Below are 25,150 nucleotides of genomic sequence, written 5' to 3' on the forward strand. Positions count from 1 at the left end.
CTAAGCTTCCATCTATTTCATACTTTAAAAGGTGTCTTATGGACAACCTTAGATGGAATACTGTTTAACATATACACAATGGTCTTCAAAGCTTTACTCTATAAGGGTAATAGCAGATTAGTATTACTAATCATTTCCCTTTGTGTGTACCTACCTTAATACTCTATGCCTATATTAGATCTTATGATCTTCATATTGTTTCTCTTCTTCTTCCTTATAGATATTGAAAGCATTCAATACCCCAGCTTTAATATTTAGAAGATAGACATACATAAACTTTATATGGTCATCACTGAAAGAGATAAAAATATCTCTGACCATTTAGGCAATGAGTATGGAAAGGTTAACATATTTCAATGTACATGATCTCAAGAATTTTAAAAGGCTCTCTTTGGCACCTCTAATGGTCTTGTTGGTATGCTTTCCCTTATGCAATCCACACAAGTACCAAAGTCAGTAAATCACCGACTTTTATTTTCTGTATGGAGATATATTTCAATCTCCAAAGCCATAACAAGAGCATTTTTTAAATTCTTAAAGACTCTACTTTACGTCAACATCACTATGCAGAAATAAACAAATAATTTTGTTTCAAAAATTGGGACGTAGGTCAATTTTAAATAGACTTTAAATAAACCCCAACCAATATTCCACCAAAAAATAAGAAAAATTTCAAGTTTAAAATAAAATTGAAATTTTTAATAAGCCAAACTAGAAAATAGATTTCAAAAAGATTATGGAATATAAATCATTTTTTGAGGTTAAAATTATAACTGAATTTTAAAATTAACCTATAGATCCCAACAAGCTCAAATTATAAACACGTGTTATCCATTTTAAAAAGGACTCTGCATTTGTGTTGACAATGTGGATTGTTAAACCATAATCAATCCACAATATATTTAATTGAGTCACTAAAAGAGATTCACGACATACTAGATATGGAGATTATCTTTATTTTAAGTCATTTCTTATACTTCATGCAATCTTTCTTTATATGCCCTTAATTTTCCTTATTTCATGAGAAATAGGTATCTTGATTGCCATAATACTTTATTGGCACCTTATTCTCATGCTTTAAGTGTTGGACATGATTGCATTTATTGGTCTTTCCTTTAATATGAGTAATCATGTGAACACTTTATAAATTCTCTCATATCCTTGAACACACATGGTTAGAAGTTTATTTACTAACCATTTATCCTTACGTGTGTTACAAGACAAAAATTCTACACTTAGAAGAGAGAATTCAAAATAAAATGACCAATAATGACTTAACAAATCTCAATATTTAGGGACTTAAGCTAAACTATAATATCCTTCATTCCCATAATGGGATTATAAACACTTTAGAAACTGTAAAAGGTTTGTCTTTAAAGCATTTTCTATTAGGGTGCTGGCCAAGTTTTGTTTGAACTTACTAAATGTTCATAAACAACCTTTATAAAACTTTGGCTCTAAAACATTCAGGAATAAATCCCTGATGACTTTAGTGACATGAGATTTCATGAACATCTAACTTAAGTGATTAAATCACTCCCACCGTTCATGCTTAATAATCTCACGTGGCGTACTTAATTCCGCGGGAGTAGGTGGTTTGTTCACACGGAGCACCAAATTTTGAACACCCCAAATAAAAAAGCATATTAATATTTTTTCAGTCAGAAAAAATATTACCTTAAAGTATTGGAATATAAAACTACCAAGGTAGAGTAATATGAATAGCTGCAATAACAAAAATAAAAATGCTTTAATGCTATGAAGTAACTTTATTTTAAATTGGCCAATGCCAATTTAAATAATAAATAGTAAATTTCAACCTACCTGTGGGCAAAGGTTGCATCATGCATGAAATTTACTCTTTATTAATAAGACTAAAGCAAATTTAAATATTAATAAATAAAATTCTTCGTACCTTTGGGCAACCGAAAGAAATTTTACTTTTAATACTAAATTTGTTATCTTATTCTAATTAAGTCATAAAAATAAAAACTTCCCTTTGGGGATAAGTAATTAAATTTATGAATTAACTACAAGACGATATCAACTTTATTTTAAATTAGCCAATGCCAATTTAAATAGTAAATTTCAACCTACCTTTGGGCAAAGGTTGCATCACGCATGAAATTTACTCTTTATAAATAAGACTAAAGCAAATTTAAATATTAAAAAATAAAATTCTTCGTACCTTTGGGCAACCGAAAGAAATTTTACTTTTAATACTAAATTTGTTATCTTATTCTAATTAAGTCACAAAAATAAAAAACTTCCCTTTGAGGATAGGTAATTAAATTTATGAATTAATTACAATACGATGTTAATTTTTCTATATGAAGTTCATGTGTACGATCCTTATGCAATTATTACAAAATTAGGATGCTTTGGCTCTCCCAAAATCATAATAATCACGCTGTAATTTATGAACATCTAATATATCTTTATGAGGTTCATGCGTGTAATCCTGATGTAATTATCATACAAAAATTGGATGCTTTGGCTCTCCCATAATTATTATGATAATTACGTGTGTGTAATCTTGATGCAATTGTCATTCAAAATTGGGATGCTGTGGCTCTCCCAAAATTATCATGATAATTGCTACTTCATTAACATCTAACAACTTTATAGATGCCTCCTTAATAGCCCCAGGAATATAACAAACCAATACTTAAAAGGGGTAAACAGCATTTTCCAAGGTGCAAGCAGATGAGCTCCCAGGAAAGTGAGGGGGGTCACACCGGACACACTTAAATCCCAAGACTTTCCTTGCCAGAACTTTCCCCGACATTGCATTCTTAGATATTACTGTAAACACACCAGTATATATGGTATTGTTAATTATTCTTAGGTCTAGGCATCAAGCAATTTATATTTAAACAATATAAATTTAAAATATATATTCCTCAATTCATGTATTAAATAAACAATAATTTTAATACACAGTACTGTAAATAATAAAGGGAATAAAACCTTAATGTGAAAGCATAAAACCAGGCTTAGCTCAATGGTTTGAAGCTTGTCACTTTATGGACATGAAGGTCCCAAGTTCGAACCCCATATGAGCCAAATCTTTTATTTTATTTAAATGCTACTGTAATGGGCTAGTATATTGGGTTGGGCTTCTGGGTCACAAGACTCCAAATGGGCTACTGTATTTGGGCAATTGGGTCAACCCACTTAATCGGGTCAGGCCTTTGGGTCTATGTATAATGCTGGCCCAAACTAGGTCAGCCCACTTAAATGGCCCAAAACTGCATGGGTTTTAAAAAAAAAAAAAAAACCCTACCCGAAAAATATATCCAACCCAAAAAACTTTAATGGGTCGAAACCCTACCCAGTCACCAACCAACCCGACCCGTAATGTTCCAGATGGGTTGAAAACCCTCAAAATGGAACCCTAGCCGCCACCCCTTTATGAAAATACCCATATCAAGATTACAACAACTCAAAATTAGGCAATATATCACAATACACCGAATAGTGATAAAACAAAAAATAGTTATATCAAATTTATGGGTTTTCATAAACAGTACGTGAACAACAAATATTCACAAAATAATCGCTAATGCGTTTCTATCATGTCACAAAAGACGAAATATTGCTCAAACAATATTGACAAACAGAAGTGAACAATACCAAATAGAATATACTTGATTCAATATTGATAACCAATAAAAAATACTTGATTCAATATTGATAACGCATAGTAAAATTATACGCTAAGCAAAATAGCACAGAGGATGGCTCTGATACCACATGTTAGAAATAATCAACATATTATTTAATCTAACATGCGCAGCGGAAAACGAATAAACAGGATTCAGGCTTACCTCTAGCCATGTTTGCTCAAGCGTCTCCACGATCCATCTGAAGAACAAGAAAGATTATTTGAGGGATCTTCTAACCTATGCCTATTGCTTGATGGTTGTACTGATGGTGTACACAGGCACTCTATTTATAGGCTAGGTTAGGGACCCTCAAAATGGTAAATACCGTATTTGTTTCCTTCCATCAAGGAAACAATATCGTTAATTGATTTTAAAATCAATTAACCGATTCCATATTTACGGTAATCTAAATTAATAGAAATAACCATAATACCGATTCCATATTTACGGTAATCTAAATTAATGGAAATATCCATAATGCCGTATATGTTTATTGAAAAATAATAAACATAGTAAATACCGTAAATGTGATATAAAGGCCACAACCAAAAAGGAATAATATATTACATAGAAAAGAAAAAAAACATGATCAAGAGCAGTGGTGGAGTTTGGATTTTTGTTAGGGGGTCAATTTTTTTTTTTTTAATGAAAAAAATAAAGTAAACAAAAATTGATTAAAAATATTAAAAAATATAACTAATGAAATACATAAATATAATATCCAATTTATTTTGTCATGCCTAGAGTTAATTTATTTAATTATCTTCATATTTGGTCCATATCACTATGATGGTAATGAGAATTTTTTTTTTTTAAGCAATGATCTATTGGCATATTTGTTAAATCTATTTTGTAAAAGCTTGATTAGAATTTGATTGAAGCTTAATAAAATCTTTGTTACTCTCCATAATCTTAGGTAATTTTTATTACCATTACTTATTTCATAGAATAAAAAAATGTAAAAAAATTATATATATTCATAAACAATTATTTTAATTGAGCAATTTAAATATAAAATATTAATAAATATAAAAAGTTTAATTATGTACCTGAAACTTTTTTAAAAAGGAAAATTATCAAAAAACAATCTATTTAAATTGTTGAATGGCTTGAAGAAAAAAAAATTAGCAAGTTGGTTTGGTGGCCCCACAGATTAAAAGTGGTGATTTGTCAAGAGAACGTGTAGCCTGTGTACGCTTAAGTAAAAATGGTGGGCTCCACATATTAAAAAAACAAATCTATAGCCTATAGGCTTAAGATAGTGTGTGTGAGGTATTAAAAAGCCAAGCAGCAAACTTAATTAAACGTTACGTGTAATAAAGGATATTATGTGTCATTTGTCATTGTCTTCTCCCTTTCTCCTCTAAACTAAACCTAAATCTAAATCAAACATAAAAGCTGAAACCGAAAGGTTTAAACTAGGGCAGAGTCATAAATTGTTGGTTTCAATGACTTGAGTCATAAATCTCAGTATTTTTGAAAAATAATTTACTCCTTAATGAGTGATTGAGGGTGGGCAACAAGGATATTCAAAAAAAAAAAAATTATAAGGAGTAAAGAAAATTTTTGGAAGGTGAGAGGGGATACTTGCCCCTCTCGACCCCTGGCTCCGCTCCTGATCATGAGAGGTAGTAATTTTGTTGAGTAATGTTATATACTCATTTTTATTGTATAAATGTTGACATGGCAATCATAATTAATTCTTGGTGTTTTTTGTTTTTTGTTTTAAAAGAACGAATCCAAAAATTGATTGGAATTGTCACGTTAGCATTGTGAGATGAAAATGTAGTTTATAGTATTACTCAATTTTGCCACACATGAATGTGGAGATTTTTTTGGAAATTTCAGTGGAGATGGGAGTTTCATAATGCCCTTATATTTGGACAGCTAGTTAAAGTAGAACTTATGTTTCCTTTTATTCCTCGAATGTAACGTACTTTTTAAGATTATAATTGGATCTGAAATTGATTATTATTGGATTTTAATTTAATAGTTATTTTAAAAATCATATAATATTTGAAAGGATAAAAAGGGAACATGAATCCTATTTATAGGATTACTCTTTCCTAGTAAGTGGAGATGTCGAGTTGTTTTTTCAATTGGACGTAAGCCCAAGAAGGATAAAATGAAGAAGAGCCGGTTCCTTATCCAAGTGAGGCAAAATTGTCAAAAAAATAATTAAAAAAAAAAAATTGAAATAATAACTTTACCACCCTTCTTAAAATAAGAAACCGGCACTTCTCTATTTCAAATGTACTCGATAGAATCCGAATCCACGTAAGCTGGATGCCGTTGTTAGAAGCCCAAGTAGCCCACCAAGCTCATACTCCAAAAGACACCAACGACTATTTCCCCACCTTGACCATAGTTGCAAAGCCCAATGAAGCGCGTGCTCCTTCGTTCGTGCCTCTCCCTCTCTCCGTGCCTCTCGCTCTAAAATTAAAACACTAGACTGCCTCACCGAGTCTGGCAATGGCTCCGAAATCTTGAACATTTCTCGGGCATCATGGTTACGATTTGCTGTTGGGATCAGTTGCTGTGTTCTAGATGATCACGGTCTCGTATGCCAAGGTTGAAGAAAGTTCCAACGTTCAGGTAGTCTTACAAATAGCTAGTGTTGAAGAAAGCGTCACTGCGGCCGCCACCTGCTTGATAGAATGCGTAACAGAGTTGTATTTACCATCACGTTGACACACACAGATACACTGTTTAACAAAATTGGATATTAGCTCGGTTTATTGATTTGTTTCTAAATAGACTATTTGGCTGCTTTATCGGATGGTAGAATAGAAGAACACTATCTTCATACGAAAATTGCCTGAATATTGAGTCTGATTATATTTGTGAATGTATACCCACACTACCACTGGTTTTGTTTTTTCAGATATCATTTTGTTTGTTGCTTGAAGAGAATCTTTGTTTGTTTTATTATTATGGGTTTGACATGTCAAAGCGTTTGAGTGTTTGTAGAATTTCCATGAATCTGATTCAATTACAACTTTCGGATTTTTTTTATAAAATTGAGTATTAAGAAGTTTTTGTCATTGTTGATTTACTCTTACAGGTACCATGACTTTTGCATTAGGTAAGACAAGGTAATTTAGAGAAGATTACTATATTCAGGAGCAACTCTTTTCTGTACCAACTAACATACAGTCACCGGCAAATGCCATTGGACATTGATTGTTGCAGAAGTGCGTATCTTTGTTGTTAGTTCGTATGGATACATGCCGTTAAAAGATAAATTCGGCTTTGTTTGGAGTGAGTGATGTCAAGAAAGAGAAATTCCAGTAATGGGCAGTAAAACTATGTTTAAATGGTCAAAACAGACCACACCCTCCCAAGTTGAGCAGTTGATACGAGCTGAAAGGGATGTAAAGAAAGCTATTCTAATATTTGATTCGGCGACAGCTGAGTATGCTAACGGGTTTCAGCATAATCATAACACCTTTGGTATAATGATCTCCAAATTAGTCTCATCAAACCAGTTCAGACCAGCAGAGGACCTCCTTAATAGAATGAAGGAGGAAAAGTGTAGTGTTACAGAAGATATATTTCTCTCGATCTGCAGGGCCTATGGTCGTGTTCACAGGCCATTGGATACCGTTAGGGTCTTCAACAAGATGGAGGACTTCCAGTGCAAACCCACCGACAAGTCTTACATTACAGTATTTGCCATTCTTGTTGAAGAAAACCAGTTAAAGGTAGCTTTAAGATTTTATAGGCATATGAGAGAAATAGGTATTCCACCTAGTGTTGCTTCCCTTAATGTATTGATTAAAGCCCTTTGCAAGAACAGTGGGACTATGGAAGCCGCTCTTCGGATATTTCGTGAGATGCCCAATCGTGGTTGTACTCCAGATTCATATACGTATGGTACTCTGATTAACGGGTTGTGTAGATTGGGAAAGATTAGTGAAGCAAAGGAGCTATTCAAAGAGATGGAAACAAAAGGTTGTTCGCCCAGTGTTGTGACCTACACCTCTTTGATACATGGTTTGTGCCAGTCTGGAAATTTGAATGAAGCTATTGGATTGCTCGATGAGATGACGAGCAAAGATATTGAGCCAAATGTGTTTACCTACAGTGCTTTAATGGATGGTCTGTGCAAGGGTGGTTGTTCTTTACAAGCCATGGAACTACTGGAGATGATGATCAGCAAGTGCCTTAGGCCCAATACGATAACTTACAGTACTCTGATTAATGGACTCTGTAAAGAAGGAAAGCTTCGAGAAGCTTTGGAGATTCTTGACAGGATGAAGCTTCAGGGATTGAAACCAGATGCAGGGTTGTATGGGAAGATCATTAGTGGTTTTTCTGATATTTGCAAGTTCCAAGAAGCTGCAAACTTCCTTGATGAAATGGTTCTTGGGGGAATCTCACCAAACCGATTAACTTGGAGCCTTCATGTTAGGATTTACAATATGGTGGTCCAAGGCCTTTCTACCAATGGAGATCCGAATCGGGCTTTTCAGTTATACCTTAGCATGCGGACTAGGGGTATCTCCATTGATGCTGGAACATTTGATTATCTAGTCAAGTGTTTCTCTAAGAGAGGAGACTTACACAAGGCCGCTCACATTGTTGATGAGATGGTAACTGATGGATGTATTCCAACTGAGGGAACATGGAGTGCGGTGTTTCATGGATTTTGGGATCGAAGGAAGGTGCGGGAAGCTGTTGAACTGTTGCAGGTCAAGCTGGTGAGCGAATTTGCTGAGCCTGAAATATAGATCTGAATTGATTTCTATCAATTAGTAAGTGCTCTTGGTATATGGATTCTATTCTTTCTAAATTATTTCTATTCATAAAATTATTTGAATCACATTAGCATCTCTTTGAACGTCAGAATCTTATTTCACCTATCTGATGAATGATACAATTTAACTTGTAGGAGTTGTTTGATGGAGTTTTATCATTACATGTCCAAGTGACTGACTTAAAGAATATATCAGGCTGTTTGATATTCACTGGAGAAAACTGACTTTTGCAGTGCTTGAAACATTACCTGGACTATCCTTTAGAACTATCCAATCAGGAGATGTTGTGATTAAGAGTTATTTCTGAAAAAGCACCATAGATGTTGGGACTGGGACTCATAAACAGTCCATGGTGTTTATTACGCCTATGAAAGAAATCTTCATATTCTGCTGGGAGAGATATTTTGTTGATTTTTGGAATAAAATAGAGGTGGGCTACAAAGTTGATTTCCGAATTTTTCTTGCCTAACTAAATAGGATATTGTGGAATATGCCTCAAATGAGTACTTTGGCGTAGAGCTTTCGGCTCTTTAGCCAGTGTTGGTCCTATTTAAGTGGGGTCTTGGAAGGGGTGGCTTGGATACAGTCCTCTTCTTCAGTATTTCTTTTGTGTGTCTGCCATGATTTGTAGATTAATTGGTATTGAACATTCCCTTTTCATCTTTTATTAGTGAAAATGTGTGTATTATGTAAGAATTCAGAAATTCAACTCTGCCCTTTCTGCTCTTAGCTAAGCAAGCTTCTTGCTCCTTTTCTGAAAACGAATCTGCTTTAATGTAATCTCTCTGGCATGTTGAAAATCTTGCCTTCCTACATACCCTTTTAATGGCACATTGTCTTTCAAAACCCAGATTATCACTTTGGTATGTTCAAATCGGCAAACATGCCTTATGTCGCATGTACAAATTTCTGTGGATGAATGCGGAGACAAGTAATTTTCAGTGTCCAAAATGCATTTTATGGCTTATGCTGATTCCTAGAATGTATTAAGCATTGACATGCCTGAAATGATCATTTTACAAACACCTTTTTCCCTTTCTTTTTGACAATTGCAATATGGCGATCCTTGTTGAGACAATTGTGAAATAATTTAATCATGTGGTGTCAATTTTCATTTTGGTTGAACCAAGCGCTGCAGCTGTTTTGCATGAGAGTGGTGCTTATGCATGTGCATGTGAAATTTGATTTACACTATTCATGTCAAGTCATTATCCTATTATATAAACTAAAATTTGGAATATTCTTCAATATGGAGTTGTTGATTTACTCTAGATTCTGATGCATTGCAATGATCTGTGACAAAATATGTTTGACGTTCGTTCAAACTCACACAGCTTTACACAGCCCATTATTTGGATTGGTAGTGATTCTATTTTAAAATCCTACACCAACCCTCTTAGTTTCAGTATTATGTTCTGAACTGCGTATGTGATATTATGCTGAGTCACGACTCACAATCACCTTACCATGTCAATATTAGGACTTTCTGTAATTTGACATGTATGAGCAGGATATTTCCAATTAACATAATGGTTCAGTTGCAGAGAATCATCTTATGAATGCACTTCAAAGAGAACACAACGGAATAATGTTGCAGTATTCACATGAATCCACAGAATTTTATGACTTTTAAAGGCATGGAGGTAGATCTATAGAAACCAAACAAAAGAGGTTTCTTGTTAATTTGCAGAGAGGGGGAAGCCAATTCCATGGCGCTGGCTAGGAAACACAACAAACAACATACTGCAAATTACACCAATTCCGACTGGCAAACTTGTGAGGATCTCATGCGTCTCATCTAATGGCGTTGGGAAGAAGCAACTTACCACATTGTTATCAAAGAGTGCAACAGCTACAAATGCCAGTGTTGACATGAAGGCATGCATGAAATCTACGAATTGCAGCCGGTATTTTGCAGCAAGATCAGGTGAGAGGTCGGCTGGCCCATCAATGACCCACAGGCCCCGGAATGTTGCAAACCCATAACAAACATTTCCCTTCTTGTCCCTGAAGCTGTCAGTGAAGCTTAGAAGGAAACATGACACCCCACAGAGGGTTACAAGCACAGCAGTCATGAACCGGTTGACTGAGTCACAGTTACCTTGATTTGTTAAAATGGGTGATAGAAGTTGAAAAGCAAGGACTGATCCAGTAGGTAAATGATTGGCCAAATGAGCTGTGCTCTTAAATGTCTGGCTAATGGCTTTCTGTATCAGTGTTTTCTCTTCTGTTTCAGTTGTATCTCGCAAGAGGGGATGTTTTGATTCATCATGATGCTGGGAATTAGATTCTACCTTAATCTCCATGGCACAGAACCTTTCACTTCTCTTTTCCCTTTGTTTTGATTCCCCTTTTAATTTGTATGCACAGGTTTCTTGCAAAGCACTGTTTTAGAAGTAGTGGGAAACTGAGAGGTAAAGGGTGGGAAAGGTGGTTTGGCATGCTTCCTCCAGATTTCAGGAAGGGGAGTTTTCTTTCATATTCAATGTTGAAAATTAGTTAGTAAAGTTTAGAGAGCCTGCCTAATGTCTCTACAAAGCTTTTAGGAGCATGTGTTATGAAACTTGTAAGCTTTTGAAAAGTAAGGTTGATAATTTTTGACACAACTCTTGAATTCGACACTAACACGACATGAAGTTATAAGATTAGAGTTTAGACTAAATAAGTTGGCAGGTTGATCCATTTATGACACATTTATAAACGAGTTGGCAGGTCAACCCGTTTATTTATTTAAAAAAAAAATCTCATTCTTTTTGTTAGTGAATGGTTTTTCTTTTTGCTATGTCAAGTGGATATGATTCATTTGCAACTCTCTCTCTCTCTCTTCTTCTTCTTCTTCTCTTTCTTTCTTTCTCTCTCTCTCTCTCTCTCTCTCTCTCTCTCTCTCTCTCTTTTTTCGTTTTCCTTTTTACTTTGTTCTCTTGGACGAACTTATTATCCTGTTAATGTATTTGATCCTTTTTTTATCCCTAGGTTGAAATTTATTTTGGTACCTGTGTATTAATAAATGAACAGGATCGGTGGATCTGGTATGGACATTAGAATCAACCAGGGTAACCTTTATTTATTTTATTTTATTTTATTTTTTTCCATTTCTTCTGTTTCTTTTTTCGTATATAGAATTTTTTCTTAAAAAAATAATTTCATGTTTTCAACGGAACGGACACTTCCTGGACCAGTGAGTGATCCTGCAAAGCTTCCAAAGTGGAACTATGATGGTTCAATTCCAGCACAGGCCAAGCTCATGGGGAAGACAGTGAAGTCATTTTCATTTTTCAAATTTTAGTTTAAGTCAAATGCCCCATTATTGGCTCATATATTCCTAAGCAAAATTCAAAACCCATTTAAAAAATCAGTGAGTGATCCAGCAAAGCTTCCAAAGTGGAACTATATATGATGGTTCCAGCACAGGCCAAGCTCATGGGGAAGACGGTGAAGTCATTTTCATTTTTCAAATTTTGGTTTAAGTCGAATGTCCCATTATTGGCTCATATATATATATTCCTAACTAAAATTCAAAACCCATCTAAAAAGTCAATGAGTGATCCTGCAAAGCTTCCAACCACGCCTGGAAGCCCATGGATTGTAAGTTTAAGATACAACTACCCAAGTAAGCACGTTATGCGTGACTGTCGGATTGGAATTTGCTGCAATTTGCGGGCAGCTTCACAAAGAGAGTAAGTACAAGGCCCACCTGTTACGTATTTTGAACTGTTCGGGACGGTGAGCTTTGTACCCACCTTTTATGTAGGAATTGCTCGAATTGCATGATTGCAATTTAATAAGCGAATTATAGTCGATTCATATCCGTGACAAGTCCATGCGTATCGCAAACCACATGTGGGGCTAGGGCATACTAATGGGTTCTATTAGTTTTATTCTATGCTATGTTTTAAATGATTTTTTGCTTGTGAATTATTTTTTGGACAGTTTTTCTCTTCTCTGTAATGGATTGGAGAAAATTCTTCTAATATAGCCTATTAAACCGGTCCTTTTATATATATATAAGAGTCGAATTCCAACTTAGAGTTGGCCTAGATTTGTAACACGTAGCGTGAACCTATAATTTTTAAATATTGAACCAGTCTTTTAAGTAAAAAAGACAGATGAATTTTAAAGGTTAAACCGGTTTGTCATGATTTTAATAAATTTATTGTACTTTAAGGAAAAAATCATGGATGTGAATCTTCATGAGACCAAAATAAGGACTTTTTCGCATTATAGCATTAAGTTGTGAGATTTTTTTTATAAAAAAAATTGAAATTAAAAACATATTACATTAACTACCCATATTCGACCAAATATGTATTGCATGCATTAATTCTAAGTGGTAGGACTTTTTTTTTTTCTCCAAAATTTTACTTAAAAAATGCTTATATGAGATTTTATTAAGTTTAAACTTTTAATGTACAATATTATGGTTTTAGAATTTACTGTTTCAAAACTATAGGGAGACAAAATTTAAAATTAAGAACATACTGCATTATTTACCTATAATTGACCATAAAAGTATTGTGATAAGTCTTGAATTATTTGATTCAAGACCCCTTAATTTGCATTTGTTAAACCTAGTTTGTGTTGTATATATAACGTTTTGCTGTAGTTTTGTGTTATGTCTTATTTTTAGGTCTTAGTTGAAATCTAGTTCAAAAAATTTGAATTAGATTTGAAAATACATTAAGGGCAATTTGGTCATTTCCAGAGTTCGAGGTTGATCCTGAGAAGATAAAAAAAATCGTCCAAGGCATTTCGATCGATCGAATATTTGTACAACCAATAATTCGATCGATCAGCTTTCAGTCGACCCAACTTCAATCGATCCAGATGCGATCGATCGATTATCAGAGCATAAAATAATCGATCGATCGAAATATTCGATCGATCGATTTCGCAACTTCCAGAAGGTCCAGATATTTTCAAATCTTTGTGCGATCCAAATCAAAAGTTGAGTTCTATGAACAGAAATGGACGGCGACCAGCTCTAAATACTTAGCTTGAATTAACTCTTGTAGTCTTTTTGTAAATCTAATTTCCTATATATATGGAATTAGGATTTAGGATTTAGGTCTTTTTTTATGCACCTTTTGGGGGTTTCGGATTTTCTCTGGTGTATCACTTTAATTTCTTGTGTTTTAGTTTACTTTAATGCGCGTTTTCTGGACTTAATTCCAGAGAGCTTGCTCCCTTTACATTTTCTTCCTTGTTCTTCATGTTCTAGCTTAGGTTTGTCTTTTCTTTTCTTTTCATTTCTTTTGTGTAATCCGAATTCCATACTTTAAATATATTGTTTTTAGTTCATTTTGATCTTGTTTCTTTACTGTTTTTATGCTTAGATTAGTTGATCATGTGTAGCTAAAGTTCTTCCTTAGGGCTTTGATCAAACTCTTTTCCAAAACTATAGAGTGTTTTTGATGTTCTTAGGATTTTCTTGATAAATGTTTGATGATTGTATAAGACTAGAGGAAATCAAAACTCATGCTAAAAGGTTTTGTTATCAATATTTCAATCTAATTATTCATGAAAAAGTGTTATATTTGTCTATGAGTTTTCTTAGATTCACGAATAAAACCAACATTTTTTAAAAAGAATGATGTCTTATGCAATGGTTCTATTTGACATGATGCATATTTACCTATTAGAGTCACCTTATAGGGTATGTTAGGGAACACCGGTCGTTTCACACCTTTGGTAGCCTAAAATGTTTTTCAATTGTAGTATAACTTTTACGTGATGTGATCGATGTGAAACTAGATATCTTATCATTGTGGCGTAATTAGGGTTTTCATGTATTGTGTATGCTTATTAGGATGTTTTATAGGGTAGTAAGTTAGGGAGCATTGATCACCCCACACCTTTTGTAGTGTAAACATTTTCAATTATAGATTAATCTTTACATGAGATTGTTTAAGTGTGAAACTAGGTGCTCTATGATTACGTCCTAACGAAAGTGTTTTCATATCGAAGTCGTCGTAATGGTTGACGCTATTACGTGCTCATATTATGCATGTTAGGAAGATTCATATAAACGTTAAGCATTCCATTGGTTGAGGATTAGATAAGATTATTATCCTAAGTTTTTCTTTTAAGCTTGTTTTCATTTTCTTGTTTTTATTACTTGATTCGCTGTAACTTCAATTCTACAACTTTTACTTTGTTTTTATTTTTAAGTTAAGTTAAATACGCTCTTTAAGTATCTCGTTACACAAAACAACCTTCAATCTATGTGGTTCGATAGCCCTTACTATAGTTCAATTGATTCGTACTATTGCGAAGTGGTTCAAAATATAAATTTCAAATCCATGTACGTAGTCGTCTAGACTCGAGCGTACCATATTGCATGCATTAATTCTAAAAGAATTAGACATATTAGTTTTTTTTTTTTTTTTTACAAGGAAAAACCTCCATTATAATATGAGACCCAAAAAGCCAGTTACAATAATTAGGGGTACAATGACACCTAAAAATAAAGTCCATGACTAAATCTTGACTTGGGGAGTAGCTGCCTTAGCAGATGGACAAATAATAAGACATCTCTTTACACATGAGTTCCACTAAAAGAGAGAAGAGAGTACAAGTTCTGATCTAAAAACAGCTATTACAGTTTAAATCTAAAATCTATTATGGCAGGCTGCTGGGGTAAACAACAAAACACAACTAAAAACCAAACGCTAACAAAACAACACTGGCCGGTAAAGAGTACAGGGAGTCGCCGAAGATGACACGTGTATACCATGCACCCTCACTAGAAGACCCATCTCCATGAGGAAAACCACCAAAAACTCCCGAGATCCACCAACCGCAAACAGGAGGAGATAAAGAGCCATCACTCGCCAGCAAGAGAGGAGCACTTGCCCATATGCTGGCGTGTGGACACCACGCTCCGATATATAGACAACTGGGGAAAACACACCTGGTTGCGATAGAGGCGGAGGAAAACAACAAACACCCTGGGGGAGCGCGTGACATGCAGAGATTGACGGAGAATCATAGATCTAGCTTCAAAAAACGGCTTGTAAAACGAGCTTGGCACCTTACCCAGATCAATCCACTAGTAGATTGAAACCCTCGAACTCCAAATCCTTGAAAGGATTAGAGAAAAATATCTTCATCTCTTGGTTTCACAGAGCGCCACCGAGAGAGAAGAAAGCCAGCAGCACACGGCTTAGTGCCGGGCCAAAACTACAAACGATAGAAAAGTAGAAAACAAAAACAAAGATGAAAACTAAAAACAGGTGGGTCGGGGTGCAAGCCCCCTCTCCCCTCAACCAAGAACCGAAGAGAAAACCCAGTGGCTAGGGTTTTCTCAAGAGAGAGAAGAGAGCGCTAAGTCAAATTTACCACGTGATACAGATTGAATTAGATATATTAGTAATGCCTCAACGTATAACAAAACAATGAAGAAATAAACCATACAAGTAAGCTGAAAAGTCATTAATCTCTGAGATGGTTATTCTACCCCTCTCTCTCTCTCTCTCTCTTTCTTTAGGGTTTGAAAGATCTTGAATTGTGAAATCAAGAGCATCCAGCAACAACATTCAAGAGAATAACAGAGTGCTGAAATACATAATTTTTTTTATTGAAGGACTTTGCTTTCTTTCTCTCCTCCTCCTCCTCCTCCTCCTCCTCCTCCTCCTCCTCCTCCTCCTCCTCCTCCTCCTCCTCAGGTTTCTATTAATCAAAAACTTTGTTGTTTTTTGTATTAATCAAAAACTTTGTTGTTTTTTTGTATCTTCTTCTTCTTCTTCTTCTTCTTCTTCTTCTTTGTTGTTTTTTTGTATCTATGTGTTCTATGCATTTTTATAATTAAAATCCAGATTTTTTATTTTTATTTTTATTTTTTTTGTACTTACCGTTTTCAACCATGTTTACCTATGAGAATAAAATTTCATTAAAAAAAAATGTATTCTTTTCTTTGAATTTTTTTTTTTTCTAGTGTTCAGAATTATTTGTGTTTTACTTGTATTGAAATATAATAGGCATCACACTAAGAGATTCCTAATAATTTTGTATTAATGCTTTGATATTAGATTAAGCCATGTATTCTTCTTGCTTCCTTTTTTTTTTTTTTTGTACTTCTTTTCGTTATAAACTACACTTATGGGAACAAAAATTTTAAAAAGTTTTATTTTTTATAGATTAAAATAAAATTAAAAATCTTAACCTTTAAGGTATTTTTATTGAATGATGTGTGATAGTTCTTTTTTTCGCACATTTTTTAACTTATAATAAAAAGTACGATGAAAATGCATTGAAGTTCTTAAATTAAATTATAGTATGCGCAGGTTATGAGGTAGTTAACATAATGGCTCAGTTGCAGAGAATCATCTTATGAATGCACTTCAAAGAGAACACAACGGAATACTGTTGCAGTATATATTCACATGAATCCACAGAATTTTATGACTTTTTAAAGGCATGGAGGTAGATCTATAGCTAGAAACCAAACAAAAGAGGTTTCTTGTTAATTTGCAGAGAGGGGGAAGCCAATTCCATGGCGCTGGGTAGGAAACACAACAAACAACATACTGCAAATTACACCAATTCCGACTGGCAAACTTGTGAGGATCTCCTGCGTCTCATCTGATGGCGTTGGGAAGAAGCAACTTACCACATTGTTATCAAAGAGTGCAACAGCCACAAATACCAGAATTGACATGAAGGCATGCATGAAATCTACGAATTGCAGCCGATATTTTGCAGCAAGATCAGGTGAGAGGTCGGCTGGCCCATCAATGACCCACAGGCCCCGGAATGTGGCAAACCCATAACAAACATTTCCCTTCTTGTCCCTGAAGCTGTCACTGAAGCTTAGAAGGAAACATGACACCCCACAGAGGGTAACAAGCACAGCAGTCATGAACCGACTGACCGAGTCACAGTTACCTTGATTTGTGAAAATGGGTGATAGAAGTTGGAAAGCAAGGACTGATCCAGTAGGTAAAAGATTGGCCAAATGAGCTGTGCTCTTAAATGTCTGGCTAATGGCTTTCTGTATCAGTGTTTTCTCTTCTGTTTCAGTTGTATCTCGCAAGAGGGGATGTTTTGATTCATCATGATGCTGGGAATTAGATTCTACCTTAATCTCCATGGCAACAGAACCTTTCACTTCTCTTTTCTCTTTGTTTTGATTCCCCTTTCAATTTGTATACACAGGTTTCTTGCAGGCACTGTTTTGTATATAAGTAGTGGGAAACTGAGGAGAGGTAAAGGGTGGGAAAGGTGGTTTGGCATGCCTTGCAAGAAAGAGAACGTGAAACAGAAAAATGAGATAAGGAATAAGAGTTTCCTCCAGCTTTCAGGAAGGGGAGTTTTCTTTCGTATTCAATGTTGAAAATTAGTTATTAAAGTTTAGAGAGCCTGCCTAATGTATCTACAAAGCTTTCAATGACCGTTATGAAACTTGTAAGCTTTCTGAAAGTCGTGGCTCTGAGCGGGAGTAAGTTAGGCGCCAGAAGGGTTTTGTTGCTTGCGTGATGCATTTGTTGCGCTGATCAGACGCAATATATCTTGTTTGTTAAGCTCCATTACACTACACAGTAGTGCACCTGGGTCCCACTGCAGAGCCTTTCAATCCAGTTTATCTCTGCACCACGTGATGCTCCTTCTCTTGATTTCCTGCACTGGTCATCGAAACCGAGTTCCAATTTTGCCCCTCATTTCACAAAACGCTGCACACCTTCGTCTTCTCTAATCTGCTGTCTTTTTGCAAGTGCATCACGTGGGGCAAAATTGAAACTTGATTTCGTTGACCGTTGCAGGAACATCAAAAGAAGGAGCATCACGTGGTGTGGAGATAAACTGGACTGAAGCGCCTAACTTACTCCCGCTCAGAGCCACGACTTTCAGAAAGCTTACAAGTTTAATATCTTGGCTTTTCTGGAAAGCTTTTGCTTTGTACGTTAGTAGTTCTTAAGGTTGATACTGCATGCCTTCGAAGGTTGCGCTTGATTGAATCTTACGTGATGGGTTTCGTGTATCTCTTGCAAGTTATAATTTATGGAAAACTTAGGGATCGATAATTGTCCACCGGCCACCTTAATAAGACCAAATTAGGCCAAATTCTATTTAATAGTACTTCTGAGATTATGATGCGTCATACCCGTCTCTTGCACGTCATAGTTTCATTAGCAGATAAGAATTATTTCTTTTCCAGGCTCAAAAATATAGCTGGCAATAATCTAATGCAATCTTAATTCCGTGGCCTGTAATCCCTCGTTAAGCTTTAGAAATTGATTATACGAAGGTTCAATTATATTTTCAATCATTTTTTTTTTCTCATTATTTTGTAGAAATTTGTGTTGAAATGGGAAATGAATGGAAAAAAATAACGGAAGTAAGAGATAAAAGATTTGGGGTGGATCGGCCGTTTTTTTTTTTTTTTTCACATGTCCACACAAAAAGAGGAAAGAGGAATTCGAATTAGTAACCTCCGCTTCATGAGGTATGGTTTCCAACTGATTGAACTACCCCTTAAGGACATGATTTAGCCTAATTGGTCATATATAGAAGCCCATATCCACCGTTAGAATTGCCTTAAGGTCAGATTATATTGTGCTTTTATTCGCTTAATGTTTTTACAACAAATATTACCCCCTTTTATAGGGGATATATAGTTGCCTAGTAAGTGGAGTGAATGTAAATAAGGTAAGATTTGATTAAAATCACACGTAAATGTAAATATTCTAATTAATAAGGAATATATCAACCTAATATATATATATATATATATAATCCTATATTCTGACTTTCCTTTTTGGGAAAAATATATTTTAGCCCTCTAAACTACCACAACTTATCCGGATGACCTCCCAAACTACCAATGCTTAGATTCTGGCCCCTCAAACTACCACTTTATGATTTTTTTGCCCCATCCGTCTATTTATGCCGTTAATTCTAAACAGAATTCCAAAAATACCCCTCCTACACTTTGAAATTCTCACGGTTAAGGGAAGGGTATTTTCGGGTTTTTGGCCAATTTCTGTTAGAATTAACGGCATAAATAGACAGATGGGCCAAAAAATCAGAAAGTGATAATTTGGGGGGCCAGAATCTAAGCATTGGTAGTTTAGAGGGCTATCCGAAAAAATGATTGTAGTTTGGAAGGTTAAAATATATTTAACCCATCCTTTTTAAACTCAAGCCGGAGCCTAAAAGTTTGAGTTTAGAAATAAAAACAGTAGATTTTTTTAAGACAATTTAATGTTTTTTAGTGAAATCGATCTGGTGCGGCAAGGACCAATATTAGAGCGTAAACTTGGCGTTCAAATCCGTTGATGATAGTTAGATACGTTGATGAAACAAAAGAGAATCGTATGTGGCAGTATCCAAAAGCTAAACGTGACCTCAAATAGGGCTGTAATCAAGTAAGGTGCACAGCCAAATCTGGGCGTGAGATTGCCTAGTAGCAGACTGCCTGCCAGTGCCTGGTCATCGATGATGGCTGCTGCCAGGGGTGGAGGCACCTTAGAGGATTTGGTCCATGGCCCCCCTAAAAAATTTCAAAACTCTTCAAAAAACATTATTTTTTAAGGATTAATCATATAATGGCTCCGACAAAATGAAATTCAATCCCCTCAAAAATATACTCTATTAGTAAAAACTAGATTATGCACTAGAATGAAGTATTAGTTAATTTCTAGCAAATCATTTGCTAGTTTATATTGAGAAAGAGAAAAAAATAAAAAATAAAAAATAAAAAAATAAAATAAAATTGCCAAGGATTTCACTACAGATTTGATAATGGATGAGTTTTATTCCATGAAAGACCGTTGAGCAGAATTTGAAGTAGATACAAAGTTCTCTTTTGATTTTTATATTTTTTTATTTATTTTTTTACATGTCTATAACAAACTAAGACACTTTTATATTCGGAAGAAAAGTTATTTTTAAATATGATTTTATGGACATGTAACTTTTGTATACAGTTATAACTTATGACTTAATATGAAGTTAAGTTTAAAACTTGTTCGATTTTATTTTACACTCGCACACACATATAAAGAGACTATATATATAGGTTCGAACCCCCAACAAAAAAATTCTTAGCTCCACTCATGATTGTTGAACGATTGGTCAAAGGTGGCAATCACATGTTGGTCGTAGGTGGCGGTCATAAGGTAGCCGAAGGTGGTGGCCGGACAATGGCTGAAGGTGGCAGCCAGGCGGTGGCTGAATGTCGCGGCATGATGGTGGTTGGAGATGACGGACGGATGATGGTCGGAGATGGCGGCCAGACGTTGGCCGAAGGTGGATGCCCGACATTGGCTGAAGATGACATTCAGACATCGCCAAAAACAGTGGCTAGATCAAGATGATGGTAGCCAAATCACTAGGCAAAGTATAAGCCAAAAGATAAGGCCACTTGGGCCAAAAGATGCCATACAAAAATTTGTTGATCTTGCAAACTCTAGTCTCCTACTTTCTATTGGAAATTGGAAACCCAACACACTAAGAGAGACAATAAAAATGAAGAAAGACAATAAATTGATAGATGACTTTATATTCTTTTATTCAACTTGATTAAAAATAACTTGCTTACATGGATATTTATAGGATACAAATGACCCTTCTAACTTTTTCACAATAACTCCATTCATTTACGTACATCTCAAATAACTCGCACGTAACTCCTATGTAAAATAACTCTTGAAAACTCAAAAGATACAACATTTTCAAGTCACTTAGTAACTTACAAGAATAACAAGAGACTCAAATAAATGTTATTAAAATTAAGTTTATTATTCAACACCCCATTTTATACTTAATTTCAATTGACTCCAAGTAATACTCGTAGCTTGCTAAAAATCTCATTCTTTAGGAGCTTTGTAAAAATATCCGCAACTTGATTATGAGTCTTCACAAACTTGAGTTGTACCTCATTCTTGACAGTACACTCTCTAATAAAATGATATTTTGTATCGATGTGTTTGCTCCGATCATGAAATACTGGATCAAAAACTTCATCATAATCAATTCCAGGTCGTTGACTATATCCCTAGACAACCAACCTTGCTTTGTATCTCTCGATTTCTCCTTTAACATTCTTCTTTGCCTTGAACACCCACTTCACTCTAATGGTTTTTGCTCTTTTGGAATAGTCGTCAACTCACATGTGTTGTTCTTTTCAATTGCTTTGATTTCCTCATCCATGGCATTTCTCAATTTTTCATCTTTCTCCGCTTCTTCAAAACCTATTGGTTCACAATCCGCAAAATGACAATAGAGAGTTAAATCATCATTTAAATTCTCTGTTACCTCATAAAGTTCTTGGAGACTTCTCATGTGTGGTGGCATTTCACTAGAACTTCCTCTCAAAGATGATGACGACGGTGTACTAAAATTTGTTGGTGATGGAGGTGTAGTGAACTCTTTGTTTCTTGGCTCTTCCTATTCTTCATGAAAATGAAAGAAATCATATTTTTCTTCCTCTTAAGTGCTCCAATCCCAAAAGTCTTCTTCATCAAACTCCACATCTCTACTAATTACAATTTTGCCGGAATTTGGATTGTAAAGCTTGTAGCCTTTAGAACTTGAGTCATAGCAAATGAAAATGTACCTCTTGCTTTTATCATCAAGCTTGGACCGCTCTTGATCTGGTCTGTGTGTATAGCCAATGCTTCCAAAAACTCTCACATGAGAGACACTTGGCTTTCTTCCGCTCCATACTTCTTGTGGTGTTTTGTTTCATAGGCTTTTTGTAGGATAACTGTTTAAAAAATATACAGCACAATCAACAACTTCTACCAAAAATTCTTTAGGCATTTTCTTTGTCTTCAACATGCTTCGAGTCATATTGAGAATTATCCTATTATTTCTTTCAACAACACCATTTTGTTGTGGCGATCTCAGAATCGTTAAAGGACGATGAATTCCATTTGCTTCACAAAATTCTTTAAATTTATTATATGTGAATTCACCTCCTCTATCGAATATCAAGGATTTAATACAATAACCAATTTTTTTTTCTACAAAGACTTTGAATTTTTTGCAAACTTTAGAGGCTGAGATTTTTCCTTCAAAAAATAGATCCAAGTTTTTCAATTAAAGTCATCAATGAAAAGAAGGAAATAACAGTTTTAACCGAATGAAGATGGCTTAATTGGTCCACAAACATCCACATGAACAAATTGAAGTGGTTCATTTGCTCTTGTAGTAGATTCTTTTGAAAAGCTTTTCTGGAATTGTACGTTAACTGACAAGACATCCTTCGCAAAGTTGATCTGGTTGATTAATGGAAGGCAGGCCATTCACCATCTTCTTTTGTGCCAACAATTTTAATCCACCAAATTTCATGTTCAAACCTCAAATGCCAAAGCCAAGATGAATCTTTCAAACAAGTCTTGAGACATTTAACCACATCCGTTTAAATATTTACTAAAAACATTTTATTGCTTGTCATGGAAACTTTAGCTATCAAATTCTTCTTGTCTTCTCTTAGTAAAAGACTACGATTTTTCATTTAAATTTCATAGTCTTTTTCCAAGAGTTGTCACAAGCTCAAAATATTACTTTTCATTCTTGGAACAAAATAAACATTTGTAATAAATTGACGTTCTCCATTTTCAAGAAAATTAAGATTGTACCTTTCCCTTTTATTGGAACTTTAGACAAATCTCCAAAAGTAACATTCCCGCTCACCGATTCATCAAGTTCCACAAACTTGTTTTTGTTTCCACACATATGATCGATTGCCGCATTACCAAGATACCACAAGTTCTTCTCTTCTCTTTCTTCTCTTTTATAAGCTAGCAACAAAATGGGTTGTGCTTCCTCATTTTCAACATAATTAACTTTCTCTTCAACATTGTTAGTGTGGCTTCTACACTCCCAAGTATAATGACCATATTTTTGGTAATTATAACATTTAACTTGAGATTTATCATACCTTTTTCCATATTGCTTCAAGTTATTTCCTCTTCCTCGTCCTCTTGATGCTTGACCTCTCTCTTCGTAATTGAAACTATTACGTCCACCTCTTCCTCTTCCTCTACCACAGTCACGGCCTCGTCCACGTCCACGTCCTTGTCCTCTTTGACTCATTTCTTCTTCTTCTTTATCTTTGAAACAAATCTTTGAAGCTAGAACCTGTTCCAATGGCTCTTCTTTCTTCTTGTTGAGCCTTTCTTCATGGGCTTGAAGAGATCTCATGAGTTGATCAATACTCATGGTTTCTAAATCTTTTGACTCTTCAATAGTGACAACGATATAGTCAAATCTTTGTTGCAAGGAACGAAAGATCTTTTCAGTAACTCGAATATCCTCCAATCTTTCTTCATATCTCTTCATTTGATTTACTATGGCCAACACCCTTGAAATATAATCTACGATCGACTCGGATTCTTTCATTCGCAAAACTTTAAATTCGCCTCTTAATGTTTGAAGGCGAACTTTCTTCACTTTATCAACTTCTTGGTAAGAGTTTTGGAGAATCTCTCATGCTTGCTTAGAGGTAGTTGCATTCGTCACCTTCTCGAACATAACCTCATCCAAACATTGATAAATAAGGGTGAGAGCTTGTTGATCCTTCTTTCGAAGTTTTTGCAAAGCCTCTCTTTGATTAGGACTCAAATGAGCTTTGTCACTAGGATCACCATAGCCTTTTTCTACAATCTCCCAAGCATCTTGCGATCCAAGCAATGCCTTCATACGAATGCACCAATTATCAAAATTGTCTTTGGAAATGTGAGGGAATTGAAATGGAAAGGTTGAATTGGCCATTTCTCTAAGATCAATAAGTTGTGTTCTGATACCAGTTTGTTGGAAATTGGAAACCACACACACTAAGAGAGAGAATGAAAAGGAAAAGAGACAATAAATTGATAGAAGACTTTATATTCTTTTATTCAACTTTATTAAAAATCACTTGCTTACATGAGTATTTATAGGATACAAATGACCATTCTAACTTTTTCACATTAACTCCATTCATTTACATCTCAAATAACTCTCATGTACGTAACTCCTATGTAAAATAACTCTTAAAAACTCAAAAGACACAACTTATTCAAGTCACTTAATAACTTACAAAAATAATATGAAACTCAAATAAATGTTATTAAAATTAAGTTTATTATTCAACACTTTCATCCAAAACAAGGAAGACGTTGCATGTAGACATCTTCCTCAAGGTCATCGTGAAGGAAGATAACCTTGAGCTGCGGCAAGAGCAAGAAGCATACATGCCGTGACCATCTTGGCAACAGGAGCTGAAGCCTTTGTGTAGTCAAAAACATATTCTAACCATTATTTTTTTTAAGTAGATTTAATAATATATTATATAGGAAAATGCGTTGATAATGAACAAATTATACGAAAATTCCTCATTTGCCAAGAGTGGTAAACTTGGAATGCTCTACTGTTGTGGCATTTGATTGGATTTCTCTGTCAATCATATGAATGGAACACAAGATTTCATCTCCATGTGCCATGATATCATTTTAAATGAATGTGTTTCAGAAACCTTTTGTATAAATACAATTACTTAAAATAAATAATTTTGTTCAAGTTATTTCTTTATTTTATTTTATTTTATTTTTTGGTTTTCTTTTGGTCATAATACTAAATCTTTGACTGCTGACTTAGCTTATCATCTACACACTAAATCAGTGTAAGCAAAAAAAAAAAAAAAAGAGAAGAGGAAGAAGAAGCATCTTTATTTAAATAATACTTCATTTAGTGGACAATGCAATATTGAAAACTTGTTCTATTGGTAGTGATTTAATT

The 25,150-nt window shown here is 34.7% G+C and overlaps 4 protein-coding genes across 8 annotated transcripts; 1 reads left to right on the top strand and 3 right to left on the bottom strand.

The window, feature by feature from the left end:
* Nucleotides 1–5,940: 5,940 nt before the first annotated feature.
* LOC133869596 (pentatricopeptide repeat-containing protein At5g46100) lies at nt 5,941–10,731 on the top strand. Of its 5 annotated transcripts, XM_062306631.1 has the most exons (5): nt 5,941–6,263; nt 6,733–6,753; nt 6,861–8,371; nt 8,563–9,067; nt 9,967–10,731. In XM_062306631.1, the coding sequence occupies exons 3-4, from the start codon at nt 6,962–6,964 to the stop codon at nt 8,650–8,652; spliced, it is 1,500 nt and encodes a 499-aa protein (XP_062162615.1). In that variant the 5' UTR covers nt 5,941–6,263; nt 6,733–6,753; nt 6,861–6,961; the 3' UTR covers nt 8,653–9,067; nt 9,967–10,731. The 5 variants fall into 5 exon arrangements, with proteins under 5 accessions (XP_062162615.1, XP_062162617.1, XP_062162616.1 ...); XM_062306633.1 differs by having other exon boundaries at nt 6,733–8,425; XM_062306632.1 differs by lacking the exon at nt 8,563–9,067 and having other exon boundaries at nt 6,733–8,425.
* LOC133869597 (protein DMP6-like) lies at nt 10,108–10,734 on the bottom strand. Its single transcript, XM_062306636.1, has one exon. The coding sequence runs from the start codon at nt 10,732–10,734 to the stop codon at nt 10,108–10,110; it is 627 nt and encodes a 208-aa protein (XP_062162620.1).
* A 6,005-nt stretch (nt 10,735–16,739) lies between these two features.
* On the bottom strand, nt 16,740–17,676 carry LOC133869396 (protein DMP4-like). The gene has a single exon (XM_062306385.1). It carries the CDS (start codon nt 17,514–17,516, stop codon nt 16,890–16,892), a length of 627 nt encoding a protein of 208 aa, XP_062162369.1. The 5' UTR covers nt 17,517–17,676; the 3' UTR covers nt 16,740–16,889.
* A 3,817-nt stretch (nt 17,677–21,493) lies between these two features.
* LOC133868929 (uncharacterized) lies at nt 21,494–23,773 on the bottom strand. Its single transcript, XM_062305923.1, has 2 exons — nt 23,011–23,773; nt 21,494–21,618 (listed from the first exon to the last, which is right to left on the bottom strand). The coding sequence occupies exons 1-2, from the start codon at nt 23,771–23,773 to the stop codon at nt 21,494–21,496; spliced, it is 888 nt and encodes a 295-aa protein (XP_062161907.1).
* Between the last annotated feature and the right edge of the window lie 1,377 nt (nt 23,774–25,150).

This window comes from Alnus glutinosa, chromosome 5 (genome assembly GCF_958979055.1).
Source record: "Alnus glutinosa chromosome 5, dhAlnGlut1.1, whole genome shotgun sequence".
Classification (NCBI taxonomy): domain Eukaryota; kingdom Viridiplantae; phylum Streptophyta; class Magnoliopsida; order Fagales; family Betulaceae; genus Alnus; species Alnus glutinosa.

Coding starts and splice junctions, on each gene's coding strand:
- LOC133868929 (XM_062305923.1), bottom strand. CDS start 23,773: ATGAAAGAATCCGAGTCGATCGTAGATTATATTTCAAGGGTGTTGGCC. Junction 21,619..23,010: donor AGTTCCAATAAAAGGGAAAG/GTACAATCTTAA, acceptor GTGAACCAATAG/GTTTTGAAGAAGCGGAGAAA.
- LOC133869596 (XM_062306631.1), top strand. CDS start 6,962: ATGGGCAGTAAAACTATGTTTAAATGGTCAAAACAGACCACACCCTCC. Junction 8,372..8,562: donor AACTGTTGCAGGTCAAGCTG/GTGAGCGAATTT, acceptor TTTAACTTGTAG/GAGTTGTTTGATGGAGTTTT.
- LOC133869396 (XM_062306385.1), bottom strand. CDS start 17,516: ATGGAGATTAAGGTAGAATCTAATTCCCAGCATCATGATGAATCAAAA.
- LOC133869597 (XM_062306636.1), bottom strand. CDS start 10,734: ATGGAGATTAAGGTAGAATCTAATTCCCAGCATCATGATGAATCAAAA.